The sequence below is a fragment of the Anabrus simplex genome, chromosome 1 (genome assembly GCF_040414725.1).
Source record: "Anabrus simplex isolate iqAnaSimp1 chromosome 1, ASM4041472v1, whole genome shotgun sequence".
Classification (NCBI taxonomy): Eukaryota; Metazoa; Arthropoda; class Insecta; order Orthoptera; family Tettigoniidae; genus Anabrus; species Anabrus simplex.
The window spans coordinates 694,415,015-694,439,409 of record NC_090265.1 but is presented as its reverse complement, the minus strand read 5'-3'; the positions used below and the strand labels follow the sequence as shown (position 1 = coordinate 694,439,409).

At 37.5% G+C, this 24,395-nt stretch overlaps 1 protein-coding gene across 3 annotated transcripts in view; it reads left to right on the top strand.

The window, feature by feature from the left end:
• Positions 1-24,395, top strand: part of LOC136857352 (histone deacetylase 8) — a 188,318-nt gene that overhangs the window by 112,371 nt on the left and 51,552 nt on the right. For all 3 annotated transcript variants that reach the window (XM_067135963.2, XM_067135964.2, XM_067135965.2), the window contains exon 6: positions 9,243-9,415. In XM_067135963.2, coding sequence (XP_066992064.2) covers positions 9,243-9,415 — 173 coding nt within the window. The remainder of the gene's footprint in view (positions 1-9,242; positions 9,416-24,395) is intronic.

Genomic DNA, 24,395 nt, shown 5'->3' with positions numbered 1-24,395 from the left:
ACTTTTTTTTTTTTTTTGACCTTTTCTTAATTTTCTCATGAACTAAATTTGATTTGCCGTCTTGTTCCAGATGTTCAATTTCTAGGCACTTCAAGTTCCACCACTCATTCAGTGATCTACACGACCTGTCAATATCATTTTTCAGCATTTCATATTTTTTTCTGCATTCCTCTGGAGGATCATTTTTGTACTTCCTCCTTTCATCCATTTTCTGAAGTACCTCATTGGTAATCCATGGTTTACGACTAACCCTTTTAACTTAATATTTCCTTATCAGTGGCCATTTTATAATGCTTTTTGGTTTCTTCTTCACGAAATACATCTAGATTCCATCTAATTTCAGTGCACTAATGTTTTTCATAAGCCCCAGCTAAATTTTTCATACTTGTCCTCTTGTGTTTTTCACACCTTTTAATATTCTCTTCTCGTAGAGTTGTAACTGAGCCCGCAGGTAATGGTGTAAAATGCCCTCATGTCGGAAAAAATCGTATCTAGTGTTTCCATATCCCTGTTGGATACTTTTTATTTATGTATTCAGTAGTATTTTCTCGCTTAACACGTTCTTTTTCCTTGTCCCCTGCAGAAATGTCTTAACGAGGTTTTACTGTATATGTTATTAATAATTAAGACTCGGATGTTTAGAGAAAGTCATATTTTTTCTTTGTCTCTATTTTCTTGTCTGATTGGATTTCGGTGCAAATTAGGTGATTATCATCACAATTAACTGATTTTCATTTGTCATATAAATGGATATTTTGGCTAGGTCATATTTTGTGCTATTTTAGTAGAAACGTCATATTTTGGTCATATTAGGGCAGTTTGATGACAGCTGTAGGTGTGTAGAATCATCTTCAGCTTACCGAATGCGAACTAGTGTTCACAAAACTGCCTCTCGGTATAATGTTGATACAAGTCGAATACCTCTTGTATACAATAAAGGTCATGGCCCTCACCCTAACCAACCCTGCTATACTCGGCAACCCAGTCTCCAGGTAGAGACAGAAATAATCTGAGCAGTAAGCTAATTACTTCTGGTAATCGCTCACTTGTCTTTGATCAGATATTAGAACCTCAACCTCCTTTCACTTGCACAAGCATCAGTTTACAGTAAAAACTGTCTTCTACTAGTGTTAAGTTACAAAGCTTTGTTAAGGAATTTGGAGAAAAATATTTCTGTACAGATGGTTTAGTTCTATTTTGCAAGTTGTGTGAAGTGAAAGTTGTGGCTGACAAACGTGTTAATGTGCAACAACATTGTAACATGGCAAAACACAGCAGCAATGTCAAACGACATGTCGATAAGAAGAGGCAGCGATTTATATTCGATAAGGCTGTTACATCTTCAGCTGTGGACTGATGTTCGGATTTTTCAAAGGAACTTTGTGAGATGATGGTGTCTGCAAACATTCCTGTAATCAAGTTGAACAATCCTCATTTCAAGAATTTCCTGGAGAAATACACTAAAAAATCTGTTCCTAGAGAATCAACACTGCGAAAAAAATATTTATCGCGTTGCTATGAAGATACTCTAAATCGAATACGACACAGTGTAGCAGACAAAAAGATTTGGATATCTATTGATGAGACGACAGACAATGCAGGTTGATATATACGGAATGCAATTATTGGAACACTCTGTGCTGATCGCCATGGGGATATTTTTCAACTAACCTCAGAAGTTTTAGAGAGAGCAAATCATTCAACGGTTGCAGTTCTTTTTGATAATACCCTAAAAATTTTGTGGAAGGATGAAATTAAGCAGGAAAACATCCTTCTCTTTGTTACTGATGCTGCTCCGTACATGGTGAAAGCTGCTGAAGGCCTCAAGCTGTTGTATTCAAGAATGATTCACGTCACTTGCCTTGCGCATGCTCTGCATAGGGTGGCAGAAGAAATTCGTGGAAAATTTCCTGAAGTTGATAAATCAATATCAAACGTCCAAAAAACTTTGTAAGCACCACTGCGGGTTGCGACTTTCAAGGAGTTAGCTCCTTCGACATCACTCCCTCCACGACCAGTTCTTAGTATACAACATTGATTAAGGATAAAAGGTTTCCACCTGTTCAATTCATTGACATTATAATTTTCGAACAACACAAAAATGCAGAGTTCAAGCTTAAATCACATTAAATATGAGATGTTTTAGAATAGCTACACAAAGACTGTGACATTCTAATAGAAAAAATCTGTATATTATAAAAAATTAAAAAATTCAGGAATTACATTCTAGAAGGAACTGATTCATACAAATATGAACAATGATTAAATACCCTAATCACGTAAACAAAAGGAACAATGTTCTAGAAATCAGTAGTTAACTCAAAACGTCAGATAGTGTATAAAGACTGAAGATAAAGTTTTAGAAGGAACACCTTGTACTTTTCAAGGCCATTCACATATATTTTACCTGTAAAAATCTTTTTCACACACAAGAAAGTGTTGTGTTTTATGACGTGTCCAACATCTTAAAAGATTAAGCGGTCTTTGTATTTTAATCACACAGATTTTAATGTGTATATAAAAAATTGTATAATATCACATCACTAGATAGCATGCTCTGTTTATGTTTCTATACTGCATAAATATTTCATGTAATTACCTAAAATGCCTTGCAAATTTTCATTGGTTGATGATGGCACGTGAGGTGCCGAAACCGGTACCATAATGATAATAATAAATATGTAATATTTTAATTAAGTCATTATGTCAGTGTATTGAACAGGTGGAAACCTTTTTGTCCTTAATCAACATTGTACATTTCGATTCAATACGGACCATAATGATTTTCTTAACATTAAAAAAAAAAAAACAGTTCTTAATAGGTGGGGGACGTGGCTGGATGCTGCTGCGACTTGCGAAAACCTCCACTATCAAAAGCATTGTTAACGGCCTCAACAAAGATGATGACTCTTCTATCAGGATTGCGCAGGAATTGTTTTCCAACAGTTTGTCAGAAAGGCTGGCATATATTAAGTCGAACTTAGGAATTATATCGAGTGCAATTACTTGTTTAGAATTTGCTGGGTTAGAAATTCATGCAAGTATTGGCATTGTGAGATGTGTTGAACTTTCAGTACAACAATCACATGGATTATTTGGTGACAGTGTAAAATGGAAACTTGAAAATGTTCTTAATCGAAATAATGGTTGTCACCGTTGTGCAAGATAAATGATGTTCTCAGAGGAGAAGTTACCAGTACACTTCAAGATGAGTGCATACTCAATAGCAGTGATTTAACATTATTTAAATATGCGCCAGTAAGGTCTTGTGACGTAGAAAGGAGCTTCTCTTCTTAAAAGAATGTGTTAAGTGATAATCGGAGGTCTTTCGCGCCTGATGCTTTGAAGATGAATCTTATCATACAATTCAATTCCACCCGCAGAGAAGAATGAAAAAAGGTATGTGAGTTTGCACTATAGGCTCTGACGCCCTACTATAATATATTGAAAGACATCTGTTTAATTCATTTCTTGGTGCTCAATTTAAACTTCTATGTATTTGAATAATGTTAATGAAATCTGGGCTTAAACATTCCAAAATATATTTTTTTAAATAGATTTATTTCTAGTTTTCTTGTATTTCAAACCACCAATGCAGGGTGCAAACAAGTTTTGACTTTTAAAATGCTGTGTGATCTGATAATCTTAGCAGCGAACTTAGTACTATATAGGTATGTACAGTATTCACAAAAGTTTGATAAGTGAATCAAGTATAATAGACTGTAAATAATTGCTGCACATGTAAGTTATAATTAGAAAACTAATATTAAAGTAAGAATAATTTAGTTAACAAATATGTTTCAGAGGAATTGCTGTTTCCATTTTTCATTTATTTCTAAATGACCCTATTTTGATTAATAATTTTCAGATCATATTTTGTAATTTTTACGTCATATTTAGTCACTTTCGAGGTCATAAATGTCATTTTTGATGTCATATTTGCTTGATTATTTGGGCTATTTTTAGGTCTTAAACATCCGAGCCCTAGTAATAATTATTATCTATATATTAAAAATGTATGTATGTTTGGTCCTCAGCCCTAAGGCTGGTTGGATCCTCAACAGCTCCACCATCAGTTGTCATAGATGGCCTAGGCATCAATGAAGAGACATACTAGGGAAATGAGGAGTGAGGTAGTTTCCTGTTGCTTTCCTCACTGAGCCAGAAGTTGCTATTACATATAAGTTTGCCAAGCCCACTGAAACCATGCATCATCCGACCCTATTAGCAACATTTTCACACCATTCATAGGAGGAACTGGCTGCATAAGGAATGGCATTACTAGCATTGCTCATACCTCAGGACACTTTCATATTGCCAAAGCTAAGGGTAAGACTGAGACAGATCAATGAAAGTAACAAAATTGCTCTAGCCTATACCAGAAGATATAGTGCACTGTAAATACTAGGTCCTGCTAGCAATGGCATATATTAAAAATATTTACTAAAAACAGCTTTGTCCAGTCCGTCTGGTTGTTATACTGGGCCAGAATTCTCTCTGGAATTTCCCACCAGTGATTCACCAGGTGTTGATAGGTCTCTAATTTCAGTCACCTTGGAGAGTAATTCTAAAATTAAACGCTAAATGACAACACCAAATAATTGCTGGTGAAAGATTGCTCTAACCCGAAATACTTTCTGTACTTAGTGGGTTTCACAGAGTTGAGGAGTAACATCTTTACTTATAGATGTCAGTGAAGCTGAACGATTAGGCAAACCTGCAATTTAAGTCAAACTTGGTACACATATCTTACTATCTGGAGAAAATTACTGTGGGGGTAAGTCACCCCCAGCGCCCCACGATTGAGTGTTGGGAAGGAGTGACATTAAAAGAATCATTATAAGCTATAAATTTCATTTTTGTTCCGTATTGAAGTGCAATTATAAGAATAAATTGACAAGAGGGTCCACCTTTTCAATACAATATACCAAGTAAATTATATTACATAAGTCTTGGGACTAGTTTCACCCACTTAGTGGCCATCTTCAGCCAAATGTGATAACTAAAACGTATGTATACCAGACAAAGACAGTGCTGTAGGAATAATGACAAAAGTTAAGTTTATGAACTTCTTGTCACAATATGATGTCTTTAAGTTGACTTAGGACCTCATTATATATTTTAATGTTATAATTATTCCTACAACATTGTCTTTGTCTGGTGGTAGACATTTGTTTGTTATCACATAATTTGTTTAATTTTTACTCGGCTGAAGATGGCCACTAATTGGCTGAAACTAGTCCCAAGACTTATACAATATCATATACTTGACGTATATTAATGTCAATTTATTCTTATATGGAAAAAATCATCGAAAATGACCAATATTAGTGTTGAATCCATATTTTTCGGGATAGCTGAGATGAAACCAAATAAAATCATAAGTGAGTTATTCCACCTTTTCAGTAAAAATTAAATAGTGTTTATTAAATAAACATTTAATGGGAATAGTTTCGACCTATTTAAAGGTCATCTTCAGCCATATCACGTGTAGAACAAAGTATTTGAAACACAGTTGTTTCTTAAGATGGTCTTAAAACATGTAAGTTTGACACTATGAAAAATTGTTTATAGTGTGGCTACTCTGACCACTACTCTTATACTTACATCTCCTTCACACAATATACATAACATTTGTTTGAGCGCCAGTTGCTTTTTTAAGAAAAACAACAAAATTCGGTAAAGCATACCTCTTATATCAATTATCTCAAGGCGTGAGGTGATAAACTCACATATTTGGCAATATACAGGGATATGGATCAGGACAATATTAAATTACTGTTGCATTTCCACAATTGAGGATTGTACATGGAACTGGAATCACTTATTATAATTAAAAATAAAACTGAGTTTATGACTAAATTTACGTCACAATGAACAATCATTTACGTCTTTTAATTTAACAAAAGAAATATATCGTGAGATTTGCGGTACAAAGAAAAGGAAAATTTAATCTAAACAAAAAAAGCTATTGGCATGAACTTGAAGTGAGATGTGATATCGCCGCTGATTACACTCTTCTTCATGTTATGAATGCATAACATGTCTGATGCTTTAATTACCTGTTGTCTGCATACACCGCTGTTGAACTTGAAATTCTTGGGAAAACCTGTGAGCTGAAGTCGGGAGCCGTCTGTTGTAATCTTCTTATATAACAAGGAGTTGGCCTACATACCATGTACGCGTGTAGGGATCTCCAATGTAATTACGTCCACTCAATATATTATACGAGATTTGAAAATATTATTGAGATATCTTGTGAAGTCCATCCTCACAAGAAGATGATGTTTCTTTATCAGCATAGTACCCGTCTCTGCTCGGATACAACCACCACTTGTAGACCTCCTCGTTGATTACCAGACCTCTTGAAAACACAACTCTTAGCTCTGACCATCACACTAAGACCACTTCTTCCATTTGATACATCTGACTGTTACATATGATCTCCACAATATCAACTGCTTATGAACTGAGTACCATCAACTGATTGATATCATCTGACTGAGTACCTCTCCCTACCGTAGCATCACCTTATATCACCTCGCGATGACGACTCCTCTCCCTACTCCTGTTCATCCCTTCCACTTCAACATACAGTAGCTGGCGAATAATGACACTTGGTCGCAATCACGTGTCCACGCACTGATGTCATCAGTCATGTGTCGTCTAAGCGTACCCAAGCGGTCCGAGAATGACTATGCCGAATGCGTCACCGGGAAATCTCCTTATACACAACATTCCCAGTTAAACATAGCCTCGATTGCAAAATACTATGCCAGCTCATCTAGCCAAAGTTACAAGCCACAGCATGACAATATGAAACCAACAAATCTCACTTACTACAATACAGAATAATTACAAACATATTTCACTTAACCTATGATTAAATACAATAATATACGTGATACCTAATTATTACAGTCTAAGTGATGAGAAACAGAATATATAAAATCTAATGAATCTGGTTAATAATAATAATAATAATAATAATAATAATAATAATAATAATAATAATAAATACAGAATGGAGTCTGTAACCCTGTTGTACGGTTACAATAGAATTTCCTGAAATCACATTTCTTGTAAGAAATTAGTTCACTTAGCTGTAGGAATACATGAGAAGATGATGTCATATAATATTCTTCATAGTACTGTATTCAAGAACGTAGATACAATTCAAATTAATCTCCATGGATGCCTTCAATAATTTACATTGCTTTTTTATACACAACTATATAGAATTTCCTTTCCACTTTCTTCTTCTTCTTCTTCTTTCTTCTTTTCTAGCCTATTTCAGTCCACTGCTGGATATAGGCCTCTTCCATGTGCTTCCAACGTATTCGGTCTTGAGCCACTTGAGACCACTGCAATGATATATTTGTTCAACTCACATTTTACTAAGACAATACTTTGCATATATGCTCAATTCCACATCTCATCAAGATTATGAATGATTTCAAATGTATCTGCAGTTTGCAGTGATAAGAATATCATAAGACTTCTCCTCCTCTACCACAACAACACTATGCATATATGCCCATTTCCACATCTCATCAAGACTGTGAATTTTGAATTGTATCTACATTCTTGAATACTACGAAGAATATTAAAAGACTTCTTCTTCTCATATATTCCTACAGCTAAGTGAACTAATTTCTTGCAACAAATGTGTTTTCAGGAAATTCTCTAAACAATTTTTCATAGTATCAAACTTATATGTTTTAAGACCGTCTTTAAAACAACTGTGTTTCAAATACTTTGTTCCACACGCGATATGGCTGAAGATGACCTTTAAATGTCGAAACTAGTCCCATTAAATGTTTATTTAATAAACACTATTTAATTTGTATTGTATTGAAAAGGTCGAATAACTCACTTATTTGGTTTAATCAAAGTTCAATACAGATCCATAAAATGAGATTAATTTCTCTAGATAGTTGAGATGGACACCGACACTGTGGATGCTGTTTAAGTCCCCATGACTTACAACAAACAGTAAACTTTGTACTCGCCACAGCAATTTATAACAGATGCTGGATGTGTTGTCCTTGTGTTCGAAGACAGACTTCAACACGTCTACATATATTGTCGAAGACTTTCACTAAAGTTTCTTGCATAATGGACTGATTTACTTGGACTTCGCAGCATTATATTGGAAACTTCATCAAGTTTTTTTCGTCTGTTAAAAGCGTAGGCCTGCCTGTTCCCGGTACATCGTGGACTGAGCCGGTCACGCGAAATTTACTTATCAAATCCCAAACGCTATCCCGGTTCAGACACTTTGAATTAGGAAACCGTGCCTGAAATTTTAGTTTAACATTTTCTGTAAACTAAATTAATTCGCGAAAAACATATTCCACCAGACAAACTCTCTCTTCAGTAGTAAACATTACCGTCTGTATTCTGTTGCACTATTTCAATAATCTATTTGAACGTTCACTCACTGTAATACACACTGACAATTTCGACAGCCCACAGCTATCACATGTGGCTTTTTCTGTACTGCTACCCTGTTGACCTTGGCCTGTTGGTGAGTGAGCGAGGGTGACAGATGTGACACCGTGCTGCCAACGAAACTGCTCATGCTACCTTACCCAGCAGCACGCAGGCACTGCGGAGAACATTTCCTGGCGCTCGTTATGTTCAGACATAGCTCTCAGCCAAACTTGGCACACAAATGACTTACTACCTGGAAAAAAATACTGTAGGGGTAAGACACCCTTAGCATCCTTAGAGGTGGTGTTGGGTGGAGGTGATGTGTTAAAGATTATCCAAACCGACCGATATTAGAGTCAAATCCATAGTTTCTGGCATCACTGAGATGAATAGACACAGTCCATACTTATCAGACCTCTCATATAGTGGCTTACCATATTTGTAAACATTTGTGTAATTTTTGGCAGGTAAACGCTTCAACAACAAAGCGGGTATCTAAGTGTCATAGGAAGTTATGACATCCATCCAGACAGACAGACCAATGAAATGATTACGACTGCACTTGTACTTTGTTAGGAGAAGTATATTGCATCTAATGATCGGTGTTTTGGTTCCTGTATAATAGTTTGTTGTCACAGAGACCTGATTTTTTTTAAGTTTCTACCAAATCTGAAAATTCACGTACAGCAACTTGATAGTTAACAAATTAATTGTTGGCCCGTTTTCCTTTTCATTTACTGCTTGTACTATGTAGAGACACTTCTTTCATTTTAGTAGATATGATCTAGGATACTCATTTTTTGCAGTGTCGTACTGAAAGTGTGGGCTGCGTACCGGCCACAAGCAGTAGTTGTACAGTGTGGAGCTGATGGACTGAACGAAGATCCAATGGGGACTTTCAACCTCACTCCTGTTGGTCTAGGTCGTTGTGTGAAACGAATACTCTCCTGGGAGGTGCCCACCCTCTTTCTTGGAGGAGGTATGACATTCTATTTATTTGGTACCTCTTAGTATGCCATTGTAAAGTATCACATGTTTATTTAAGCTTTAATTTCTTTCAGTATGTACTACTTTTTCATCCCTCATTTTCCTTTTAAACTAACCTTTTTGTGCCTAAAATCAAAGGGAAAAAATTAAGATACCAGTATTGATAACTAATCTTTTTTTTTTCATATTGATGTTACAACTCTCCTTTGTCCTTTGTGTTAAGGTATTGTTCGGACCTAATTTGGGAGCTGAAGAGAGAATATTTGAAAGATTTATCTTGTGGATGCAAACATGACAGTATTTAGAGAGGAAAAAACATTTATTGGTTTAACCTGCTGAGACACCATATTTTTCAGTTGTGACTTAGATGAAGAAAATACTGTATTTACTTGCATATTAGACCCCGTTTTTCCCCACTTTTACAGCTAAAAAGATTAAAGGGGGGTTCCAGTATGTGATAACTTCAATTTTGTGCAGTGAACGCATTACTTCTACACTATAAAGCGCTATAAATTGAACATGTAAACATTCTGCACTGTTCTTTAACAAACCTATGAATGTATTTGAGTTATACTGGCTATTTTCGTTGGTAGGCAGTATTTCTAAATGTAAAAAGTCAATAAATGGCGAACACGACATTTAGGCCTACATAGAAAGTAAATATAATCCATTTTAGTTACTCATATCACGTCATTCATTTAATCTCATTAATTCCTCTGATGAGGTCTATGTCAGGAAGGGCATACGGTCGTAAAAACTTGCTACGAAGATTCGTCTCACTTCATACTCGACCCCGTAGAGAAAAGGGATAAGGGTATCTATCGTTTTATCATATTATGCAATATTGATACAAAATAACTCAATGGCCAGTAATTTGTCTGTCAGTTGAGCAAGAGGTCTACCACACAGTAAACCTGATCACTGCTTTCATTTCAACTGTCTTGCGCCGCTAACTTCCCTGCTTCCGGCGTGTCATTTTTCCAACTTCCAAGTGATGTCATCTTCACTGCCATCCTGTCAGATATGCACTGCAATCGAGACTGAGAACATTCGTGGTCCCGTCTTTTTGTACCTTTTAAAAATAGTTTTGTTCCCGACTATAGCGTCCAAACTGTGTGAAGCTATTCCCAAATGGTTTCTGGAGATGGTCTCTGATATTCCCAGCTGGTGTATGTGTAGCAGAAGACACTCCTTCTGAATAAAGCTGTGTTGTTGAAAGCGTGCCAAACCACCAGCTGATAACTAGCATATGTTACGAGTTGTATTTCCGAATGTAATACATAGTGACTGTGAGCTTGCATCTGGGAGATGGTAGGTTCGAATCCTACTGTCGGCAGCCCTGAAGATGGTTTTCCGTGGTTTCCCATTTTCTCACCAGGCAAATGCTGGGGCTGTACCTTAATTAAGGCCACGGTCGCTTCCTTCCAACTCCTAGGCTTTCCTATCTCGTCATCGCCATAAGACCTATCTGTGACGGTGCGACATAAAGCAACTAGCAAAAGAAAAAAAAATACATAGTGACTGGAAGGATTCTTTTGATAACTGCGGCTGTTGAAAGCAGACCCTTATTTTAAAGTATATTTCATGCTTGTTCTCAACATTTATCACATCAGGATTTACCTAAACAGCTGTAAATGAGGTACGGGAGACCACATTGTTTAGGTTAGGTATGGTATCACCCGGGTAGTGCCAAAAGTTCCACGAGGGAAAGATTAAAATAAATATATCTATAGGTGTGGCAGTAATGCGTGTTTTATTATCATTTATTATCATAATGTTTGTAACCATGCAGGTCAGTTTAAGCTGCAATGATGAGGCTGACCAAGAGAGCCCGCCAACATGGAAGGAAGTAGAGACTGCCCTTAATAGTATGCCCGAAGAAAGATCAACAGGATTTGATGAAGTCAGTGCAGATATCATCAAAGCAACTGGTGCAATAGGAATACAGTGGCTTCATAGAGTAATTAATGCAATATGGAAGAATAGGAAAGTCCCAGATGATTGGAAAAAGGGAATAATAATACCTCTCTTCAAAAAAGGAAGCCAGAAGAAATGTAGCAATTATAGAGGGATCACTTTATTGTCTCATGGTTTGAAAATATTTGAGAAAATACTTGAAAAAAGGCTAAGGAAAATAATAGAACCACAACTACAAGAAGAACAATATGGATTCAGAGAACACCGATCAACTACCGATCTCATATTTGTACTTAGAATACTGTTAGAAAAGCATTGGGAGAAGGGCAAAGACTTAACACTAGTGTTTTTGGATCTCGAAAAAGCATTTGATAGTGTTCCAAGGAAGACTATATGGGAATGCTTAAGAAAGAAAAATGTACCCAAAGGTCTTATCCAGAAAGTTAAAATGCTTTACGAAGACTGCTGCAGTTCTGTACAGATGTTGTTGTTGTTGTTTGGGTCATCAGTCCCTAGACTGGTTTGATGCAGCACTCCATGCCACCCTATCCTGTGCTAACCTTTTCATTTCTACGTAACTATTGCATCCTACATCTGCTGTAATCTGCTTGTCATATTCATACCTTGGTCTACCCCTACTGTTCTTACCACCTACACTTCCTTCAAAAACCAACTGAACAAGTCCTGGGTGTCTTAAGATGTGTCCTATCATTCTATCTCTTCTACTCATCAAATTTAGCCAAATCAGTCTCCTCTCACCAATTCGATTCAGTATCTCTTCATTCGTGATTCGATCTATCCATCTCACCTTCAACATTCTTCTGTAACACCACATTTCAAAAGCTTCTATTCTCTTTCTTTTTGAGCTAGTTATCGTCCATGTTTCACTTCCATACAATGCTACGCTCCACACGAAGGTCTTCAAAAACATCTTTCTAATTCCGATATCAATATTTGAAGTGAGCAAATTTCTTTTCTTAAGAAAGCTCTTCCTTGCTTGTGCTAGTCTGCATTTTATGTCCTCCTTACTTCTGCCATCGTTAGTTATTTTATTACCCAAGTAACGATATTCATCTACTTCCTTCAAGACTTCATTTCCTAATCTAATATTTCCTACATCACCTTCCTTCGTTCGACTGCACTCCATTACTTTTGTTTTGGACTTATTTATTTTCATCTTGTACTCCTTACCCAAGACTTCATCCATACCATTCAGCAACTTCTCTAGATCTTCTGCAGTCTCAGATAAAATAACAATATCATCGGCAAATCTCAAGGTTTTGATTTCCTCTCCTTGGACTGTGATTCCCTTTCCAAATTTCTCTTTGATTTCCTTTACTGCCTGTTCTATGTAAACATTGAAAAGGAGAGGGGACAAACTGCAGCCTTGCCTCACTCCTTTCTGGATAGCTGCTACTTTTTCAAAGCCCTCGATTCTTATCACTGCAGACTGATTTTTATACAGATTGTAGATAATTCTTCGGTCGTGGTATCTGATCCCTATCATCTTCAGAATCTTAAATAGCTTGGTCCAATCAACATTATCGAATGCCATGTACATGGGCTTGTCCTTCTTGATTCGGTCCTCTAAGATCAGACGTAAAGTCAGGATTGCTTCACATGTTCCTACATTTCTTCTGAAGCCAAATTGATCTTCTCCCAACTCAGCTTCAACTTGTTTTTCCATTCTTCTGTAAATAATACGTGTTAAAATTTTGCAGGCATGAGATACTAAACTAATGGTGCGGTAGTTTTCACACCTGTCAGCACCGGCTTTCTTTGGAATAGGTATAACAACATTCTTCCGAAAATCGGATGGGACTTCTCCTGTCTCATACATCTTGCACACTAAATGAAATAACCTTGCCATGCTGGTTTCTCCTAAGGCAGTCAGTAATTCAGAGGGAATGTCATCAATTCCAGGTGCCTTGTTCCTATTGAGGTCACTCACAGCTCTGTCAAACTCTGGCCTCAAAATTGGGTCTCCCATTTCATCAGCATCAACAGCCTCTTCATGTTCCAGAACCAATTATCTACATCTTTACCTTGATACAACTGTTGGATATGCTCTTGCCATCTTTTTGCTTTGTCTTCTTTCCCTAGAAGTGGCTTTCCATCTGAGCTCTTAATATTCATACACCTAGATTTCCTTTCTCCAAAGGTTTCCTTGATTTTCCTGTATGCAGCATCTACCTTTCCCAGGACCATACAGCCTTCGACATCCTTGCACTTCTCCTTCAGCCATTCTTCCTTAGCTACCTTGCACTTTCTATCCACTTGATTCTTTAATTGCCTGTATTCTTTTCTGCCCTCTTCATTTCTAGCATTCTTGTATTTTCGTTGTTCATCAATCTGGTTCCAAACTACTAAAGGAGTGCAACAAGGCAGTACCCTTTCACCCTTACTTTTTATCACTGTCATGGATGAAGTCATGAAAGAAATTAAGCAGAAGAACAATATGGACATCAATGCATTTGCATTTGCAGATGATGTAGTAATTTGGGGAAATACAGAGAAGGAAGTCCAAGAGAGGCTGAACACCTGGAATGAACATTTGAAAGCACACAGATTAACAATAAATAAATCGAAAACTGTTACTATGTCTGTCAACAGGCAGAAGAAGAAAGGAAAAATAATGCTGGAAGGTACACAGCTGGAAACAGTAGACCAATATAAATATCTTCGGTGCATCATTTCAAGCAATAACAGAATACAGCACGAGATTAACAACCGCATTCAAAAATCAGCTCAGTTTTACCATCAAGTTCGGAACCTCCTCTGGAACGAACAAGTTCCCTTAAGATCAAAGCAGATTCTATTCCAATCATACTTCACCCCTATACTAACATATGGCCTAGAAACCTGCACAACAACCCAACAAGTGGATAGCAAACTACAAGCCGCAGAAATGAAGTTCCTACGTACTATGGTACAGAAGACAAAAAGGGACAGGGTAACGAATGAAAGAATAAGGGAGGAAGCTGGTGTGTACCCATCCCTGAATGAAAAAGTGACAAGGGCCCGTTTGAAATGGTTTGGCCATGTCAAACGATTGGACGATGGAAGGACAGCAAAACAATGGCTACACACAGTTGTGGCCGGAAAACGACTGGTAGGAAGACCTAGGAAGAGATGGCTGGACCAAGTGAAAGAGGACATAGGAACAAGAGGAGTCAGCTGGGATGTCGTCTTGAGAGAAGAGTGGTACATGGACAGACAGAAGTGGAGAGTGCTCGTAAACCACACCCGGGCAACTGGAGTGGAAAACTGATGATGATGATGATGATGATTATCATAATGTTTAATTTTGTTCATTCGTTGTCTCTTGTTTTTTATTAACGCATATCCTAGTATGTTCGACGTCTCCGAAAATCGTTGAAAGTAAGTGGGGACATAAGAAATCAATATTGTCATTCTTTGTTTGGTACGATGGCAAGTAAAACAATTGTGATTGGATTGTTTCTATCATGTTTTGAACCTACCTCTCTCCGTAAAAACCCTATATTGGCCTGAGTTACGAGATATTAAACAATCACTTTGTTAATGATCTCGCCTGCCTATATTAATAGGCCTAGCAACAGCCATGAATATTTCTTAACTAAAGTATACTCATTTCCTCATCCCGAGGTGATGCAGGTCATTTTTAGTCAGGCCGCCAGTGAAAGAGAGTTGCATGTACAATTTTTGCTGCAAATCAACCTTCCTGCCATTCATAAATCTCTGGCAATGCAATACTGGGAATCAGACTCAGGCTCCCGAGAACAGCAGCTAATTGTGCTAACCATTACGCTGGCGGACATTCTTAACTACAAAACACAGATGTACCGCATGACTTTGACGCGTGTTTTCATTGTGTGAGTCGTACGGATGAAACTATTCACAAATTTGTGTGATGTCGTCAGAGCTGCATAAGGCTTTTGCCCGCTTTGAAGCGGAATCATAGTTCTTCTCTGAGAAATTACGTTGGGGGGTCTTGTATGTGGGATTTATTTTTTCATTTTCTTCGTCTTGAAAAGCCATGGGGGATCTAATACATGAGTAAACACAGTGTATTCTTCAGTCTCATTTTCAGGCTCAGACGTTTGACATCGATTTTAATCTTTTATGCTCCTGTATTATTTCCGTGTAACAACAGGCTATTAAATCTTCAGTTCACACACTTAACATTAATCCAGTTTTTTTTAATAATCTGGGTACTTCATATAAATGCACCTGCCAGGCTGAGTGGCTCAGACGGTTGAGGCGCTGGTCTTCTGACCCCAACTTGGCAGGTTCGATCCTGGCTCAGTCCAGTGGTGTTTGAAGGTGCTCAAATATGTCAGCCTCGTGTTGGTAATTTACTGACACTTAAAAGAAGCGGGACTAAATTCCGGCACCTTGATGTCTCCAAGAACCATAATCGTAGTTAGTGGGGCGTATTATTATTATTATTATTATTATTATTATTATTATTATTATTATTATTATTATTATTATTATTATTCTGGGGTATGTGTGGAACGCAGAGATGGTTAAAGAAGGTGCGGGCTTGAATGGGTCTAACTACAATATCAAGAATTGAATTAAAATTTTAACAAAGATTATACAGTAGAAGTCCGTTATAGCGAGAATTCATAACGGCAAAAAATTTACTCGCTATAGCGGGTTGTCGTTATATTTGGGTTTTTTTTTTTTGTAAAAGTTGGGAAAACCACCATACACATTAAAATCATTATGAAACGGCAATCGGTTTGTTCAAAACTTATGTCTTTGCGCATAATATCTACACTACTGCTTACATGTTTGTTGTTTTTTGAAATCCGATACTACGTGAAAGTGTATGTCGAATCTCATTCTGAAAAAAAAAGTATTTCTCCGAATCCAAGACGACCCCCACTTTGTCCTTGAAAAATTTTTAATCAGGCTTAAAAATTGCTTTTTAAAATCATATGAATGTATTTCTTATACAGTACGCATTTTAGACTATTTGTAGACGCCGAACATTGGCTTTAGTTATGCCGTATTTTTTTGCGGCTGTACAATTATGTTTTATTTTAGCGGATTTAATAACCATTAACTTAAAAATTGGCATCATAATATCGAAGTGAACTCGTTGAAAATTTGCCAGCATTACACATTCCACGCGTCTCTACAATACGACGATCCATCAGGAAATAATATTCTTGCTTACTGTAAAACTGTTACTTTCACTCAGCGTCGGATATAACTGGCTGCCGCGACACGCACGTCTCGCTTGCCGGATTTGGCAAACTTCAGTGGTAGCGATGTATAGGCCTTAATTGCGGACATTGAAAACCAACAAACGAGTTTATTGCGCCGCGGCATGGCCTTTACGCCCTTGCATTTTTGTGTACTTACCTCACAATTTCATCTTCGACTTCTTTAAAGTGTCCTTGTTCCGGGCCACTGAATGCTTTTTTTTTTGTACAGTATGCATTTTCAAGCTATCTTTGTCTTCACGGTAACGCCGAATATTGGCTTTAGTTAGGCCTATGCCGTATTTTCTTGTAGCTGCACAATTATTATACATTTCAGAGTGTTTAATAGGCATAACTTTAAAACTGGCATCATAACATCGACGAAAACCCGTTGAAAACTTGCCGGCAATACCTGTTCCACGTATCTTTACAATACCGCTACGAGGATCCATCATGAAAATGTTCCTACTGTATATAAAACTTAATTTCACTAAGTGTCAGGTACAGCAGACGTGTTATATCCCTGCTACTGAGTAGCTGTGGCCTTTCTAAGAATTCGAAGGCTCGCATGTTTTGATGCCATTATGCATATTTGAGAAACGTTTTTGTGGAGGATAATAGTCTGTCCTTCTCTCTTCACTATTTCCCAAGATCCAGTGATGTTTCACTTAGGCACTGTACAACTGGTTGCCACGGCTAGTGATGTTTGATAAAGAGGCGGTTGTTTATTGTCATAGAGTTTTGTGTGCGCGCGCGCACGGGGGTGAAAAGAAACAGCGTGGTTACTGCGGTAGTAGCCAGTGATGTTGATCAGGCCGTGAATACAAAACGACCCTTGATTTTTCACATGAGAACCTGAGAAAAAACGTCGTCTTGGATTCGGAGAAATGAGGTATCACTCCAGAGGCTTCTTTGGCACACATTTCAGTTGTCTTCTTCAAACGGCGTCACCTAACCTAACCGTATATGTATCATGAAAACATATTTGAAACGCATGTAGAGAAATGATAACCTCCTCACTAAAAATTTTAGATGGGAATGAATAGCTTTCCAAAATTTAACTAGACGCGAGAAAATATAAACTATCCTCTGAAATATTGTGATGTATCCTGCCATATCTTGAGGTGTATCACATTCTTACTTAACTTCAGTATATGGTATAACATTAACATGAAGAGATTGTTTACTTCAGCCTTTATTTTTAACGAGTTAACAACTGCTATCGGCCACCTTATTTACGTATTTATTACGAAAACATGTTATCTCCATTCTTTTCAAATTTTCTTTAGAGAACAGCTCGCTAGTTGGCATAGCGAGAAAACGCTACCGAAGATGGTCAATCGCATGCAGTGTAATGACTGGGTGCATAAATATCGGTAACGGACAAAATCGTGTGCGCATAATCGCTCGTAATAACGGATGCTTCAGTGATAGGGCTCTCGTTGTAACCGAAGGATAATACACAGTTTAATATAGGAATTTTGAAGGGACGAACATCTAACCCTGGACATAATATGGACGTTTTATAAGTGCGAACATTTGACGAAACTCGTTCCGTCTTCAAACAGAGCTCTTGAAATGCGCCGTGTCTCCTTGCAGTTGTTGTGCCCACTCTCTTCTTTATGATTTTCCGACATTCTCTAAACAATACCACCCGAATGCGATGCTAAGATGGTCCCTTATGCAAGTTCACCGCCGATCGCTTTTCCAGTACTGCTACAGTATGCCATAGCCGTCCTTTCGAGAGACACAGTTTATTAAAAAACGATTGATCGAGGATTTAGCGTTGATGGGACTGGAATTTCTGGACGGTTGATCCGGGAAATCGTTTCTTCAAGGAACGGATAATGCGTGACTTTTACAACGTGATTTAATTACGATGCTCGCGGGACTACGTAATTTGAACACATATTCTGGGAAAACGTATTTTCCGGGAACGGATAATCGAGGTTCCACTGTACATTACAGGAAAGGAAAGGTTGCGAAATTGTAGTCACCTCAAACCAAGATGAAGGGGAGCTAGAGAGGGTAACTCTCTCTATCCCCGATTTACAGTTAGAGATTTTATGAAATTTTGCATTAGCCGAAAGAATATTTACATTTTAGAAAAGTATGTTACATAGTTAAGATTCGGACCTTCCCCTCAGATAAAGTTGCGGAGACAGCAAGAGATAGATTTTATGTGGCCATCAGTAGACAAGGAAACTCGAAAAGCCGCAACTTATATACCCTCAGGGAAGGTTCGAGAGAATTCAAGACTAAACCGGCCACACCCTCTCAAAATTTAACAAGAAATGCGGGATTGGTTGAAAACTAATTACAAAAATTCCTGATTGGCTAGATTCAAAACTGGCGGAAAGAAAAAGAAGAGTTGCCAACCCGAAAATAAATTAACATAGATTCAGTTATGGAAAACCTAGGAATACGAAACTTTTTTAAGTTCTTCCACCTTGCACCAGAGTGCTTAATCAGAGTTTTTGGGTAGTGACATCTGTAGAAAAATGTCCAAACTTCTTGATGTATAGCAAACAAAACAAGGTGAAATTCAATGAGTTTAGGAAACTTCACAATAACAAAATTACTTAATATTTCAGTAGTGACATCTTCTGATTAAAGTTCCAAGTTCATGTGGTATCAGTTTCAACTTTTGGTCGATAGATGAGTTTATTAAGGCGCTTATTTTGAATGAGCGGAGTTGAGGTGTACCTCCCGGTACAATTATTATTATTATTATTATTATTATTATTATTATTATTATTATTATTATTATTATTATTATTATTATCATCATCATCATTATTATTGCACCTATACAGGGTCATTACATTGCTATGAGAATATAACTACCATGCATATAATGCCTGTGAACAACTGTGTAAAGGTGGGAAAAAGCAAATATCTTCTTGGAATTATGAAGCAAGGACAGCTTGTAAACTTAAATAGATGGCATATCAGAAATGGATCCTAAACAAGGTCTGGTGCCTACAGGGAATTGTACGTATGTGAAAGAAATGGAGCAAAACAATTAATTGTTGAATCCAGGAAGAAGTCATGGAGATATTTCAGTAATAACCTGGAAAGGCTTGGTTAAATGGCAGGGAAGCCTTTCTGGATGGTAATAAACAATCTTACAAGGGTGGGGGGAAAAAAGGAAATAATAGTGTTTTAGGTAAATCAGGTGAACTCATACTAGATTCCAGGGAATCCTTGAATGCGTGGAAGGAATTTTGAAAATCTCAGTGTAAAAGAAAATCGTACTGTTGATGTGAACAAGTGAGCTCATGGGGAGCAGGGCAATGATGTCTGTAAAATTATACTTGAAGAAGTAGAAAGGATGGTAAACTAACACCATTGTCATAAAGCAAGAAGAATAGATTAAATTAAACCTGAAAGTGAATTATAGTGAGAAGGCAGGGATGAAAATGCTTCACAGAGTAATAAGATCAGGGTGGAATGTGAGTAAGGCAGCTCCTTATTGGATAAAAGCAGTAATAACATGTATCTATAAGCAAAGACACGGAAGGATTCCAACAACTATTGACATATTTCATTGATTAGTATACCAGTCAAGATGTTCACTGGCATTTTGGAATAGAGGGTGCAGTCAGTGGTTGAGAGTAAGTTGGGTGAAAACCAATGTGGTTCCAGACCACAGGGGGGCTGTCAGGATCCAATTTTCAGTACGCGCCGGGTAATTAAAAAATACTATGAGTGGAATGGATAGATATGCTTCGTAGATGTAGAGGAGGCACACGGCAGAGTCTTCTTCTTCTTCTTCTTCATCCATTCCCTTTTCCAGATTCTCTCAGGGTAGGGTAGTGTACCAAAGCCCTCCACTTTACTCGATCTTTCCACCAGTCCTCTTCTAGTACTTTATTGCTATCAACTTCTCTATTTGCAATAGAGTCCACAGCAGAACTCCTCCATCTCATTCTAGGCCGTCCCCTAGGCCGCTTTGCAGTCTGTGTATCCATGAATGTTCTCTTTGGTATTCTCTCTCCTGGCATTCTCATCATGTGTCCATACCATTTTAGCTATGCTATATCAGTCTCTTCTTGAAGTTTACACACTCCCACGCTTCTCCTAATTTCCTCATTTCGTATTCTATCTCGTCTTGTCTTTCCCTGTATGCTCCTCAAGAACCTCATTTCAGCTGCTTGTATCTTACTTTGGTTCCGCTCAGTCAACTTCCAGGCTGCTGAATCATAGGTCAATATACAGTAGATTTATAAGACGACGAGTATAAAACCTTCTTGCACTTCATTGGCACATCTTTGCTCCATACACACAGGTAGAAACTTGCAAACTGCTGTATTCTTAAATCAATTTCTCCATCCAAATTTCCATCTTGTGACATCATGCTACCCAAATATTTAAAAATTTTCACTACTTCAAGAGGATCATTTCCTTTTTTTTTTCTTTTTCTTTCTTATAGTTATGCATTTCATTGGTTCCATATTGAAGTGGGATTACAGTAAAATTAAATTCTTTCAAGGTCCACCTATTCAATACAATGACCTTTTATTGTGATTCAATCGCATGTCAAATGGTCAAATGGTACTAGTTTCGGCATCTATGTGCCATCATCAGCCTTAAGTACAAATTAAACAATATATATATTCCTAAAACAATTAAAACACATTTTAACACATTATAAAATACAATGACTGTAGTGATATGTGAGATAAGTTAAAATTATGTTACAATTGATTGCTGTGATATAAAATTCTTAAAATTCCAGCTGTTTGTTACATAGTTCAGTCTGTGTACATCCGGGATAAGTGAATTTGTGCTGTTGTATGCTGTCTATGTGAGTGACATTTATTCCCTTGATATTAGGTGGTTCCGGGAAAGTTTACTTTGATCATGTAAGATTGTGATATAAATAAAGTTGAATTCCCACTTCAGTTTAAACCTGAAGGAGAAAATAGCCAAGTTAGACGTTGGAAGCAATGTATGGAAGTTACTAGAAACATTAGGATCATTGAATGATGATTGACTCACCTTGAGCAGCATGTTAAACGTGTTGTTACACAGACGGAGCCGGACGAAGTGTGTGGGCAGCAGTAAAGGAGGTGAGGGGAAGGAAGGAGGCAAGGAGGCGGAGCAACTGCGGGGGAATGGAACTAAGGCAGTCGAGTAAGGAACTAAGTCAAAATCGGCCATTTTCATTTTATTGCCTCATTTACCTCGCATAACCAAGCCCTATCGTTTGGTAAAGGAAAGAAATAAGTCAGCCTTCTCCTTATGGGAGAAACAGTGGATGGACATCAGGCATATTCTGAAGAAACGCACTAAGTCATCGACTTCACCACTTGCAATTCATGACTTAGTTCCATTCTTGGCCGCACGTTTCATGCGATGAAGGTACCAACAGGGGATATTTCAATTTACGGTGTTGGTACAACGCAAAGGACAACATACTGGAGGGAAACAGAAATCGTACGGTACATGGTGGGTTATAGTGTACAGTATTTCAGTTTGTGTTTCGGTGGATGAGAAAGTGATCTTTGTATTACGTTTGAGAATATGACTCCGAAAAGAAAGGCACAGCCTGAGGGCCATAAACATAGTGTTCTGAAACACGCAAGACTCAGAGGACTGGCATATGTGAATAAACGTGGGAGAGTTGTGGAAGGCAAAGAAACCGGTTCTGACTGCAGGTAAGTAAGGAGCTTGAGAAATATTACTAGGGATTGTTTAGTAAATAATATTCTAACATATAACCAAACTTTCTACTCTTGTTTTAGATAACAATACATATGGTACAGATTTATACTTAGTATTAATAATCTGTTATTCTTCTGGATGCAGAAAGAAGTGCTTTGAGATTATCAGCGAAGAGGCTCGCATGTCCATTCTTTCCAAGTTTCTTCAACTTCCCAGTAAGGATGCACAAGATTTACACTTGCAGCGCCTCATCGAGGGGAATGAAATTAAGACCAGAAGACCGAGGAATGAAAATTCAAAGCAGCGAGCAGCAAGTTTCACTTACTTTGTTGTGTATGGCAACAATAGAAAGAAGGTATGTCGTTCAGCTTTTATGAGCATGCATGCCGTCACTCAGAAAAGAGTATTCCGTATCACAATGCTTCTTCTTCGTGGAGAAATTCCCAGGGACGAGAGAGGAACTAATCCAAATACCAGAAAGATACCGGAAGATGTCACTAAACTGATATCCGATCATATTCAATCATTCCCTCTGAAACGGACTCATTATGGAGGGAAAGAAGTGCATTACTTAGATGCCCGCTTAACTATTAAAGAAATGCACAACATGTTTGTCACAAAATACCCGGAGTGTAGAGTCAAGTACAGCTTCTACAGAACTTATTTTGTTGAGAATTATAACTACCGATTCGGACGACCACAGATCGATGTCTGCAGCAAGTGTGAGGAGTTCACAGCAAAACTTAGGAGTCCACATATTTGTGAATCAGCAAAGGGTGCAGCTCAGGTTGAATATGATGTTCATAAAAGAAGTAGCAGGAAATTCTGCAGGTCTTTGAAAGAAGTTGCAGCACTATACAGAACAAATGACAAAGTGACAGGCCTTGCCTTTGACTTTATGCAAAATCTGCCCCTCCCACACATACCGGTGCAAGAAGTGTTTTACATGAGACAGTTGTGGGTGAATGTGTTTTGTATTCATGATCTTGCAACGGACAAGTGTGTTGTGTATATGTTATCATGAAGGCCAAGGAAAGAAGGGTGCGAATGAAGTTGCTTCTTTCCTGAAAGATTATATCGATGAATTTGTGTCAGAAAATGTTGATCAGTTACACGTTTTTTCTGATGGTTCTGCAGGCCAAAATAAGAACCATACGGTCATAAGACTAATGCTAGCCCTGGCAGCTTCAAATCGATTTAAGGAGATTAGACAGTACTTTCCCGAGAGGGGTCATTTATTCCTACCATGCGACAGGGACTTTGGGGTATTTAAGAAAAACATTAAAAAAGTAGACAGAGTTTATACTATCGAAGAGTATATGGCAATTATTGTAAACAGCAAAGCAAATGTTACAGTTAAGTTAGTAGACTCAAGTGCAGTATTTAATTTTGACAAGTGGTGGTCTGAGTTTTAAAAAAGTGACTGTATCAGCTGAAACATCGACAAAGAATACTCCTCGTGGTGGAAAGATTGCATTTTCTCCTTCGTTTAAAGAATACAGATATAGGGCAGAGAAACCAGGAATTCTTGTAGCACTTCCCTTCATAAACAGCATTGTGAAACATACATTTTATCTTGGGAAAGGTAACTTTTGCACATTTTCCTTGCAACCAATGGCAGCATATCCAGAGGGTGGGGTTCCAATAAAAGCCGAGAATAAGGACTTTTGTAAACTGTTGAAATATGTTGCGAATGAGGATGCTTTGGCATTTTATTTGGACATTATTTCGCAGCTAATGAATTCCCCTTAGGTTAGTAGTCTCGGTTGTAATACTGCATTATATGGCGCTTCAAGGTCATTTGTATTTGTTTTCCCTGTTTTTTTCTGTTGGATAAACTATATACAGTGCTTATGTATTGCATTATGCTATGTTTAATATATAACAAAGGTTGGTATAGTTCGTATGAGAGATTTATTCCCAACACCCAAACTTTTTTCGGTGTTATTGGAGAAAGAAACTAAGTCAAAAAAGTTCAAACGGTCATAAAATTTATAAATTTTTCTTGAACATTTTCCTGTTACCTCCATTACATATCTATCACTGATCTAAATATTATATAAAATAATGGGAACTATTCATTGAAGCGTGTCGAAGAAAATCATTTTTTTTGCTCTCCTGAAAAGTAGCAAAATCTGACTTAGTTCCTTACTCGACTGCACGATTCATTTCTAATAATGGTTATAT